The sequence below is a fragment of the Pelodiscus sinensis genome, chromosome 7 (assembly GCF_052426305.1).
Source record: "Pelodiscus sinensis isolate ZL-2025 chromosome 7, ASM5242630v1, whole genome shotgun sequence".
Classification (NCBI taxonomy): Eukaryota; Metazoa; Chordata; order Testudines; family Trionychidae; genus Pelodiscus; species Pelodiscus sinensis.
Genome location: NC_143058.1, coordinates 39,454,574 through 39,467,206, shown reverse-complemented (window position 1 = coordinate 39,467,206; position 12,633 = coordinate 39,454,574). Strand labels below are relative to the sequence as shown.

The window sequence follows — 12,633 nt, the reverse complement described above, 5'->3', positions numbered from 1 at the left end:
ACTGCTGGTAAACAGGGCGTCGGGCTGAAATCTACTTGCCGTGTGTGTGTGTGTGTGTATTTTATTTATATATATATATATATATATATATATATATATATATATATACACATATATATATAAAACACACACACACACACACACACACACACACACACTGCTTTGTGTTTGTTAGAGAAGGCAAGGTCAATGAAATATGCCTAGTGCTTAAAGCAGAAAGTAGAGGGTATGTGATGGTCCTTGGTTCCTGTTGCTAGGGTTGTTTGTGTCCCTTTTATATCATAATAGCTATAATCTTGGGCCAACCCTTGAGAAAGTTCTGTACACTGGATAAATGCGCTTTACCCTTGTAGAAAAGTCTATTGTGCCAGAGGAGTAACATTTTAACCTGCACTCCTTTCTTCCCATCAAAACATCAGTCCTAGGAGAAATCTTGTTCAGGTTCTGCCAGTCATACATAGGTGCAAAGAACATTTTAAAGGGCAAGAAAATGTGATTGCAAAACCATCAAAATTAGCTCCAGGTGCTTAAGAGCAGGTGTCATACCTGAAATATTCTTTGCCAGCAAACTATCTTGTGTTCTGTTCAGCAGCCAGCCAGGAGCTCTCTCTTCCTTACTCGTTCTCTGACAGCACTGAACCTGTCCATGGTCCTGCTGCTTTTTTGGCCATCCAGAAACAGATTCTCTTCTTGTGCTTCACATAGCAATTGACTGACTCTGTTGCTGCAGCTCCTTTTGGATGACCCTGATTGTCTGCTCCTTGCAACCTCTCTTAATGGATGGAGGGAGCAGCCTAAAGCAGTGGTTCCCAACCGCCAGTCCACGGACTGGTGCAGGGGTCATGGTGGCTGCTGGAGCTGAAGCCAACCTTGAGCTACTACACAACAACCGGCTTCAGCTCCAGCAGCTGTGGCGACTGATTTTGCTGAGCAGAGGCAGTAGGGCTAAGGTGTTGGTAGAAGGCGCCTCCCACCTAGGTAAGATGACAATCCAGCCAGGGCTCCGTACTCCACCCCCCTATCTCTACCCAAGCACAAGACATGCTTGGGGAAGTAGAGGGCACATGCACCACCAATGGCTGCTCCCCTGCCAGCATGGCAGTAACAGCCATGCTCTCTAAAAGGGGCAGCCTCACTCTAGGGAGTGTGGGGCCAAAGGGGTGTTGGGTGAGTGTGTCGTGGGGGTCACTGGGGAACAAGGTGTTGGCATGAGCTATAGAGGTCAGAGGTTAAAGGGTCAAATGGCATGGGGCATAGGGCTGGGGTCAAAGGGTGTTAGGCATTGGGAAGCAAGGAGATGAGTTGGGGCTAGGGGTTAAGGGAGGAGGGCTGGGGCTAAAGGAGGGCAGGGACTAGAAGTCAAAGGACAAGAGGGGGTGGGTTGCAGTAGGTCAGTGGGTATGGAGCCAGGTGCAGCACAGCTCATGCTTCTGTCTCAGGGGGCAGCAAATCTGAGGATGTCTGAGTAGGTTTGGGGGCCTCAGAACTTGTGGGAGAGTCAGTTGCAGGGTCAGTGGGGCAGGATCAGAGTTTGGCACAATGGGCAGTCATGGAGTTTGTAGAGCAAGAGGCACCAGGGGTAGAGGGCAGGATCAGGGAGCACTGGGAGTGGTGGAGCAGGAGCTGGGGAAATGACAGTTTGTCAGTTTAAGTCAGGGGTCACTGGGACACAGCTTGCCAAGGTTGGCAGTGACAACAGATGTAGGACAGGCTCCAGGCAAGGCAGAGGTGGTTGACAAAAGGAAGTTGGCAGCAGGGGGTGGTGGGAAGCAGGAGACGATGGGCACTGAGGTGACAAGCTTGGCAAGAGAGACTTGTGAAGTAATGGGGTTAGTGGGATATAGGGGATATCAGATGATGGGTTTGGTGGGTTTAATAATACAGAGACATAGAGTACCAGGGTTGGCTGGATGGGGTTAGAGGATTCTGGGGTTGGAGGAAAAGGGATGTGCAGTGACAAGACAGGGTAAGTGGGTGAGCGGACAGGTAACTTTATTTGCATACTTGCATATTCACTGTTTACATAACAAATATGCAAATAAAACTATGTCAGTCCCCAGTATAAAAAATGTTGGGAACCACTGGCCTAGATGATTTCTCCATTGTTCCTTTCTGGAAGTGGTATAACTATGAGGATTCCAGCAGGGTGACCTCTGCCTAATACATCCTGTCCCCCCCCCCCCCCCCAGACTATAGAACTCAATTTAATATGCCTACAGACAATTCCAATTTATCATTGTGATGGCTGACATGAAAAGATCTCCAAAAAGTGATGGGTTTTTTTAAATTTAGGGATACAGAATACATGCATAGACACACATGCCTGCATGTAGTAATGCAGCTGCAAATTGCTTTTGTCTAGCTATACTGAAAGGACAGGAACCCTTTGCCATGGGTTTAATCAGGCTTCAATGTTATAATCAGATGTCTGGGACTACCTGGCAGATAAAAAGGTACAGTGCAAGTAACCCTATGTCCATTCTGTAAATATCCAGCGGGCTTTTACCACCTCCCCATCTTTTCCCCATCCAGGTCCCTCTAGCAAATTTATTTCTAGGACCATACCATCCACCCGCCTCATAGGAAGATTAAGTAATGCTATAAGAATGGGAGGTTGGCTCCCTACCATACCAATACCCAAATGCCCTCTGTTCCTTTAATGGACACCTCTTTAAGTCCTTTTCCAAGCTATTTATCTAGTCACTGTATACTTTTCCTCTGGAGCACCTGCACTGGACATTTATCCTACACTTAAATGATGAGTAGTGATATATGACCTACCACTCTTCATGACATGCATGAACAGAGCCCTTGTTGAACCTGCTGTGGACAAAGCAAAAACCCCAACTGCACTCAAGCTAATATGGTGGTAAGAGAAAAATTCCTTCTCAGCCCTCCTGTAAAAGGAACAGCTAGCATAATGCCCACAGCAGGTCTTGATAAAGCCTGGTATTTTACCACTTAAAAAGGTGGAGAGGGTATATCCTTGATTCATCCTGCTCCATGTAAAAAGAAGGCTTCAGGCATAGAGCTGCCGGTTTTAAACTCTGCATTACTCGGAGATGAGTCAGCAACCATGCGGACCCTTGTGCAGCAGTTTTCATCTTCCCCCACCCCCAGCCATAAAGTCCTATTTCCTTCATTAGACCAGTCAGTCAAATACACACACCCATGCTTAAAGGTGCAGGACAGTTATTCAGACAAAAATGGGATTATAAACTATAACAATTTTTGCAACAAGGAAATTGAAAAGGTTATTTTCCTTGTTCAGCTACCACATTACTTTGTTAAATCCCAAAGAAGATAAAAACTTCTCTGTCATCAGAATCAAAAGAAAGATGCTTCTGGTTTTGCAAATGTATTTTTAGTAGGAAAGAGAAATGTAGCTTTACACGCATGATCCATAGCTCACTGCAGCCTTCAGTGGATTTTGGATCAAGCCCATAAGCCTCTGTCTTTTTCCAAACTGTTAATGATGCCATGTCGTAACCATGTGATTACATGAAACTGAATTTTAAAATCAGATTAAGGTTTGTGTGTGTGTGTGTTTCTTCATCTTGATTTTACTTAGGCAAAGGCAAGGTTGTTGTGCATTTCCATACATTAACCTGGATGAATTTCTTTAAGCTTTAACCTTAACTCTCTGGAGTTTGGAACACAGGTTTTGGGGGTAATTGTAGCATGCTTGTAATGCGTGTTTATCATTGTTACAGATATGTACTATCACTTTAATTCCAGTTTAATATAGTTTTTGTCTGGGAAAAGATCAACAGGCATGCCAGATTACCAGTTAAATGTCATGAAAAGTCTTGGAGAGGTGTAATGGTAGTATAAACATTCCTGGATATTTGTATATGAATCAATGGGCATGCCTAATGTGCTTTTTTTGTTTCTCCTTCTTGGGCCAAAATTGCTCAAAGCTAAACAAAACTAAACTGTTTTCCTACATTAAATAAATCAAGAAAAGACAAAATATTCCACTTAATATTTATATAAATTAATTTCCCTATAATTCTATTCGAGATTTCATAGTTCTAAACATTTGTGTTTCATCAAAAGAACTGGTGATAGTTAGCACTAATACTTGCAATTACAGATTTCCTGCCCTTTTGTACATCATTTGTTTTATTTAGAACAGCAGTCTATATTATTATCCAGTTTCATTTTCTAATGGTCTTTATTTATTTGTTTGTTTCATGAAGTTTAATGCATTTTGTGGCATAAGGCACATGGTATAATAGGATTAAGAAAATACCAAGACTATTAGTGTGTGGACACAAAAACATTTAAAAAAATTTACATTAATATGGAGGGCCGTAAGTTGAAAAGGATCATGTTTTTTTTTCTTTTTTAATTTATGTGCACAGGACCAATTAACATTTTACACAGGATTTTACATCCCTAATTTAGACATACAACTGTTCTGTTATTGGAAAATCACTGCACACCCTAAAATATTTATCAGTAATATGAAAGAAGTATGCTTAAAAGTAATTTTTATTAATACGAAAAAGAGAGAGGAAAGATCTAGCAGTGTCTCTTTGTTTTTAGGTACTGAACCTGTTTTTGGCCTTGCTGCTGAGCTCATTTAGTTCAGACAACCTTACTGCTACTGATGATGATAATGAAACAAACAATCTTCAGATTGCTATGGCAAGGATTCAGAGGGGTATAGATTATGTGAAAAGAAAAGCACGTGAATGTGCCCAAAAAATCTTCATGAGAGGACTAAAAGATGTAGATGAAATAAAATCAGTGAGTCAGCTAAACAACAGGGAAGACAACTGCACTTCCAACTGTACTGTAGCTGAAATGAACAGAACTCTGGATAATCGCAAAGATGAGAATGGAAGCATTGGTGTTAAAGGCAACCGTGATTTTGCATCATTCATACACAACCCAAGCCTTACTGTGACTGTACCAATTGCTGTTGGGGAATCGGATTTTGAACATTTAAATACAGAAGAGTTTAGCAGTGAATCAGAGCTAGAGGAAAGCAAAGAGGTAGGACTTGATAATATTTATACCAATAAGTATATGAGTTGCCTTCAATTTTGTCATCAATTTTACTCTTTCATGTTATAGCTTACATTGTTTTTTGCATGCCTCAAGTTCATCTTACTCCTTCTCCTGCATGGAAGCAGGACCAAGTATATCTAGACCATTCCTGAAAGATATTTGCCTAACCCATTCTTTAAAATATTCAATGATTTGTGGTTCTACAACCTCCCTTTGCACCTTTTCCAAGATTTAATTATCCTTATAGTAGGAAAGTTATCCTAATATCTAACCTAAAGTTATCTAGCTACAGATTAAGATGATTAATTCGTATCCTACATTTAGTGGACATGGAGAGGAGCTGATCATCTTCCTCTTTTTAACAGCCCTTAAAATGCTTGAAGACCAGGAGTGGACAAGAGTCTGTCAGTGGGTTGGATCTGGCCCGCCTAGCTCTTTTATCTGGCCCATGCAGCACTTTCTGGCCCTACCCCCTAATGTGTTGCCAGAGAGCCGAAATGCGCAAGTCCTTTCAACTGCTTCTGTTTAAAGGTCTCGTGCCTTCTCCATGGTCACTAGGCAACAGCCACGGGGAAGGCGTGAAAACAGTTGAAAGGGCTTTAGTGTCCCCAGCTCCCAGGCAACCTGCTAGCAGTGAAGCTGGAAGCAGCAAGCCCTTTTAAATAACAGGCATTGAAAGGGCTTGCAGGTCCCACCCCCTGTTAACGTGAAGCCTGGGAGGTGTGGGCCCTTTCATCGCCTGCTATTTAAAGGTTCCGCCCCTTCTGAGGAGGCCTGTGACCTTTTCAAACATTTTTGAAGTTGTCCTCCTGTTGAAGACTGTTACCAGGTCCTGCCTCAGTTTTCTTTTCTCAAGATTAATTATGCCCAGGTTTTTTAAAAAACCTTTCCTCGTAAGCCAATTCTTGAATAATTTTTGTTCTTCTTCTCTGGATTCTTTTCAATTTGTGTACATTTTTCCTGAAATGAGGCACACAAAACTGGGCACAGTACTTCAGCTCAGTGCTGAGTAGAGCAAAACCATTCCATCTATGTCTTGTATACAACATGCTGCAGAATTACACTTTTTTCTTTTTCCCATGGTAGCACATGGTTGATGTTCATTCAATTTGCTATCCACTACAACCCCTCCCCCCACCGATCTCTTTTAGCAGTACTTACCACTTTGCCATGTAGTTACATTTGTGCATTTGATTTGTCCTTCTTAAATATTATAATTTGAAATTTGAGTTTCATCTTCTTGCCTTCAGACCAGTTCTTCAATTTATCAAGGTCATTTTGACTTTTAATCCTCACTGAAAAAATGCTGGCCATCCTCCCAACTTGGTGTCATCCACAGATCTTCCTCTCTACTGTACAAGTCATTAATAAAAATATTGAATACTTTTGGACCCAGGACTGATCCCTGCATGATTCTGTTATATATGTCCTCCCATTTCGACAGTGAGACATTGATAACCACTCTGAAAATGGTCTTTCAACTAGTTTTTGTACTCACCTTATAGTAATTTCATCTAGACATTGTTTACCTAATTTGTTTATGGGACTGTTACAAGGAACTGTGTCAAATAGTTTTGTTAAAATAAGGCTAGAGTATGTCTACTGATTCTACGTCTACATTAGGACAAAGCAAGGGAAATTAGGTTGGCGTGGCTTGACTTGTTCTTGACAAATACAAATTGATTATCCCTTATCACTGTGATATCCTCTAGAGTAGAGCTACTCAACATGTGGCCTGTTTCTTTGTGGCCTGCAGTGCAGTTTGGGTTTACATGGGGCTCAACATGCAGCCCTTGGGTGGGAGCCAAAACAAAAAAATAGTCAATAAAATGGTCTTCTATTGAGATGCATTTAGGAGTTAAATTTTCTGGACTGTCATTGCTCATGAAAAATGTTGCCATTTGGGTAGAAATCGGGTAAATATTTTTAAATTTTTATTAATATCAACAGAACTGACTTAAATAGGGCCTGTGTGTTGTGTAGTCTTGCCTTAATCTTTGTGTTCATACCCATCAGTATGAAATAAGCTATTTGCATATATATGCAACCACACTTAAGTTGCAGCCCTCGGCATGTGCTGTGAGTATTATTGTGGCCCCCGGGGCTTCCAAAGTTGAGCAGCCCTGCTCTAAGGGCTTACAAATTATTACAGAGTTCCTGATGCAGGCATATTGGCTCCTCAGCGCTCCCTGCAGTGACTTTTTCAAGTAATATTGGTTATGATGAGCAGTAACATACTAGGAATGTAAGTGTATAGTCAATTACACAATTAACCGATAAGCCTGGGTTTATCAGTTAATACTAACAACTACATGTGCCCATTCCTTGCTGTCTCTGTATCAGAGGCAGCAAGGGGGGGAGGTGGGAGCCAATCTGTGCATGCTGGCTTTTGTGGAGTTGCCTACCCCAACCCTCCCTGCTCCCCCTTCGCTGCCGTCTCTGATAGACAGGTAGCAGCATAGGGGAAAATGGAGCAGGCAGGAGCCGGTACACATAGGAAGCAGCTTCCAAGCCGGCTCCCCATGCATATTGGCTCCCGTGGAGCCGCCTGCCCCATGCACTGCTGCCTCTTTATCAGAGGCAGCGTGGGACGGGAAGTAGGTGAAAGTCATTGCTCATGGGCAGCTGGCACAAGCTCCCACCTCCTCTCGCCCCATTTGTAAATGTGTAATCACTAAAATTTTAAGCAAGTTACTTGTTTACACAAATACACGATAGTTAACATCACTATAATGTACTTCAGCCTTTTCTCCCACAGTATGTAAGGACTGGAGTAGAAAATACAAAGTTCTTTCTCTAGCCCTTAGAATAGAAACCAATTTTGTGTGTTGTTGCTTCCCATTATCCAATGAAGTCAACAAGGTTATCACTTAAAAAAATAATTTAATGTATTTAAAACACCTGAAAATTATTAAAACTTTTGCTCTACGGACCTGTGAGGTCAGTTGGAGTCAATCACAGCATCAATGATTTACAATGAACTAGAGCTGCTTTTTCAGTATTTGATTATCAGTTTTTCTGTTCCTAGTGTTATACCTGAAAAAATATTTGAAAGAAAACAAATATTATAATTGGAATATCTTCAATACAATTTTAGGTAAGAATGACAAATAGCAATAAAAACTATTAAAATAATTTCTTGCCTGTCATGTGCACCCGCTCTGAACTGATGAACACAATTGTCCAGATTTAACCATGGTACTCTAAAATCTTTGACTTCAAGTATTTGTGGATCACAGATTATTTTAATCTAATGATTTTTTATGTAAAAATAGTTTGTGCTCTTTTAAAACAAGTTTTTTAAATACATTTGCTGTATCAAGGTGTAGTCCTGTAATTTGAAAGACTAAACAATGAAAGGTTTTGTACATGTTTCTATTATTTACTTGTGATTTAGCGCACAGTGATGATATATTATTATGTTCATTACCGTAACTTGACTTGTTCTATATATTTTATGGGGCATATGACACCCGGTGTATCATCTTCACATCTCAAATGAAAATGTGTGTTTTAATTTATGGTCATATAAAATTAAAAGGGCCTATAATTTTGCTCCTTCCGCTTTTACCCTCCAAGATACAGTACCCCTGCATGAAAATTACCAAAGACTTTTTTATTTTTAAAAGTTATAACACATGTTAATATTTTAACTATACTATATTTTTATGGTGTTTAGAATATTTTAGTTTTAGGTGCTACATAAATTAAACTATATTATATATTATTAACATGGATTTTGTTAGATATTGGTTAGTGTTTTCTTGGAAGGAGTGTTGGATATTTTCAGGTGTAATGATATCGTGCTGATGTCATTTTATTAAATTTGATAACTGCACTGTGGAAATTGTTTTCCTAAGCCACTGCACAGGTCATAATTAACCACCTTTTGTATTTTGGGTAACAAATTCCAGAGCTGCTCTCCACTGATATTCAAGTTTAAACATATGTAAGCTACTCTTAAGTGCTATTATCTGCTTTTCTTTTAATTTAGTCAGATCGAGGAAATTGACTCGGATAATTGACTCGGCCGATGAGACACACAAATTCACTGAATCATATCTTCTATACGCAATATGCTTTCAGTCAATAAGGAAATAGGTTGTCTTTTAGTCAGAGTTTACGGAAATATTATGTCACATCTGGCACACAGAGTGCAGAGATGTCCAACCTACATATCTTTTTTCCTGTAACACTACATACTCGGATGGCAGAGAGTAGGTTCCATAGGAGGAGTTTTGGTAGCTCCATGCTACTGGATGGTTCCTATGAAAGAGGGGTTTTGCCTTGTTTTTATCTGATTTGCAACAGCAGACTATTTATTGTGAAAGAGACAATGCATTAGAGGATCACTGATATAGCGATAGGTATAGACTTTCATTTTAACTGTCTTCTTCATTTGTTATACTATAGAATTAAATTTTGTATTTACATGTTTTTCTATCAATTACATAATTTAAAAATGCAGTTGCATACTAAATATGGTAATAGGCAAAATTAATACCTGAGGTTTTGAATTTGGTCTCTTGTGACTGTTCTGTGGTCACTTTCAGAAACTGTGTATTAAATACAATTGTAGTGAATAGAATAAAATGGTGAGAAATGAAAGAATAAAATGATTTATTTTTTAAAGACCTAGTGTGTAGCACTTGCTGATGTTCTGAAAATGTTTGCAAACAATATAGACGTAGGTATGTCATAATTTTTAAATCTATTGAGTCTAAGGTACATTTATCAGTGTCAGTCTGCCGATATTATTTCTTTAAATATGTCTTTGTATATATATGTCTGCAGAAGTCACTAATCACTCAATGTGTAAATTTTATGTTTTGAATATTTGTAACATAGCTAAAAAATGTATTTTTAAATATTTTGGAAGCCATATTTGAACTGTTTCCAGCACACAAAAAATGATGGTATTGTATTTTGAACTTCATTTCCTACCATTCTTACTTCTCACAGGAGTAGATTGAACGTGGATCAATCAAGAATGCAGCTCTGGTGCTTTTTAACCAGGCAGAGCTACGGGTCAGCACTCTTACACAGGTTACCTAAAAAATCATACATATATAATTACTTTTTAAATAAATATTGACTGCATGCTTCTCAGCTGTAATATATTCCTTCCCGCCATCCATTGCAATACTGGAGAAACATGCACAGCTGCTCTGTAAGCTGAGTCATGTGACTCATATCACAGCATGGTCGGGGGCAACCCCAACATTTTTTGATTATCTTTCTCTTGTTACATCGTCTTGGTACTTAATGTATCACACTTCAGGGATATAAAAATGCATGCTTTGTAGGTTCTTTAAAAAAATGGATTATAAAGTGACAAGAATGCTAAATAAGAGATTATCATTTTTTTAAAAATATATTTGAAATTGTTTAACTTTGTATTAACAGTCTTTTAGATATCTTTAAATTACAAACATTCAGATCATATTAATTCCTGTAATGCATATTTAAGTAAATATTTTTCCTTGTGTTAATTATTTAATTGCTAAAATCTGCTTAAATTTTGGTAGTATATGTTGAATTTTTTTAGTTGCTTTAACTTTTATAATTTAACACGTAGTTTTCTCTTTTAAGAAAAAATTTAGGAATAAGGCCCCAGTCTTGCAAACATTTACACACTTGCCTAACTTTATGTATGTAGGTAGTCTCACTGAGCTCAGAGAGATGCACAGCACACCAAGTTGAGCAAGTATAAAAATGTTTGCAAGATCAAAACCTAAGTCTCTACGAAAACATCCATCTTCGTTTTGTTTGTCATCATCACTGAGTGTGAACATAGAAACAATGTGTTTGTGTTTGTGTGGCACCTAGCACAATGGTATCTTGGTCAATGGTTAGGATTCCTAGGCACTACAATAATACAAATTATAAATAATTTTGAGAATGAGATTGAATTAAGTTATAAGCAAATATGTAAGAGTCAGGAAAAAAGGTTGTAGGTCAAAGCCCCTAAAATTCTGATAATATAACAATAGTTGAAGACACAGCACAAAACAGCACACCCAGCTATGTGCCCCCCTCATTCATCCTTTCCATAATGGTGGGGAAATTTCATTTGCTGCCATTTGATGGAACTTTAAGTACAATTTAGAATTGTGCTCATAGCCTTTGGTTGTACAATCCTGCAGAACTTCTGTGCACTCACCCTTTTGGTTTATGTTGAATACAGAGAGAATCTCAATTGTAACTTTTAAGGATTTTTGTGGGTGTCAGTCCCCGCAATACACGAGGTTCGAAGGGATGCCGGAAAGAATGGGACCACGACTGGGGGTTTAAAAAATAAAAACTGATTTTATTTTGATGATGACTCTGGCGCCTAATCACATGCGTAGTCGCCAGATAATCATCGGAATGAAAAACAAACAAACCATCAAACAATATAAAACAATTCCCTGAGGCTTTTCTTAATCATAATAATTCCCAATGACTGCCCAGGGGTTAGAAACACTTGAATTCACACTGGTGTTGTTCATAAGTCTAACTATTTACACTATATTACACAAAAAACAGTTAAGAACCTTAACAACCACTATTAAAAGAACTAACACAATAACTCTTAAACTACTGTTACGTGCTAAGCAATGAGGGGAACTCAAAAATCAATTGGGATAGGGATAATCGCGGGGGAGAGGGGTTATACCGATTCTGAAGACAGCAGGAACACGAGTACCAGCCACATGCTCCTAAACTGTCTCCACTCAGGTCGACCAACTCGAGGTATGCTCAAACAGACTCGAGAGCGGGGGGTGCAAGGCGACTGGGTGATCAGGCCAGGCGTTGACACGATGTGATTCCCAGTGTGAGAGGGTTCGGCTGCCTGTTTTATTGCCTGAGGACTTATCATCCCATAGGTTGGTTTTTGCTGCAGTGGGTGGAGTGAGCAGGCCTGACCACAAGTCAGCTCTTTGGTTGATCTTTCACTGCAGTGGGTGGAGCGAGCAGGGGAAGATCAGTAATTTACATGCCCTTATATGGGAAGCGCTCTGCCTCAAAGACAGAGCCCCCTATACCAGCCTTAGATGTATGACAGGCTATGGCTCTCCTGCAACGGGCAGCCATTGTTGTTGTTCTGACTCGGACAGCGGGAATGGAATTCAGGAGCCAGCATGTATAGAACTGACCACTTACTGCCTTTTAAAGAAGTCTTAGAACAATTTTGGTTGAGGGATGCACTAAAGTAGGCCATAGTATGAAATCCAGCCACACTGGTGAAGCAAGGTGGGAGGGCAGGGTTTTGTGTATTATGTGAAACTTTGTGTTCTGGAGCATTCTTAAGTAAGTGAGATCCTTCCTGTAATTAGTGCAAAGATCTGAAGTTTACCAACACGTACATTCTTCTTAGGGAGAGTATAACTTTATGGCTGTAGCTGAAAATTGTTTGTGAATACCGATCCAGATAATCCAACAGTTACCATTGTAATTGATACATTTACTAAATAGTTCTATAAATCTGGCATTTTTGCATTACTGGATTTTTAATAAATCTAATTAAGATTGATCAACATTGACAAAATCTATAAAGTAGAAGTCTAATCCAGTATATGTAGAAGATAATGGTCTTGATTCACATCTGCAGGTGCAAAACAATATTTTACA

General features: G+C 39.4%; 1 protein-coding gene across 1 annotated transcript in view; it reads left to right on the top strand.

Annotated features, from left to right (window-relative positions):
* LOC102458957 (sodium channel protein type 2 subunit alpha-like) overlaps window positions 1-12,633 on the top strand; it is a 164,160-nt gene that overhangs the window by 89,652 nt on the left and 61,875 nt on the right. Inside the window, exon 17 of the mRNA XM_075933532.2 lies at window positions 4,552-5,004. Coding sequence (XP_075789647.2) covers window positions 4,552-5,004 — 453 coding nt within the window. The remainder of the gene's footprint in view (window positions 1-4,551; window positions 5,005-12,633) is intronic.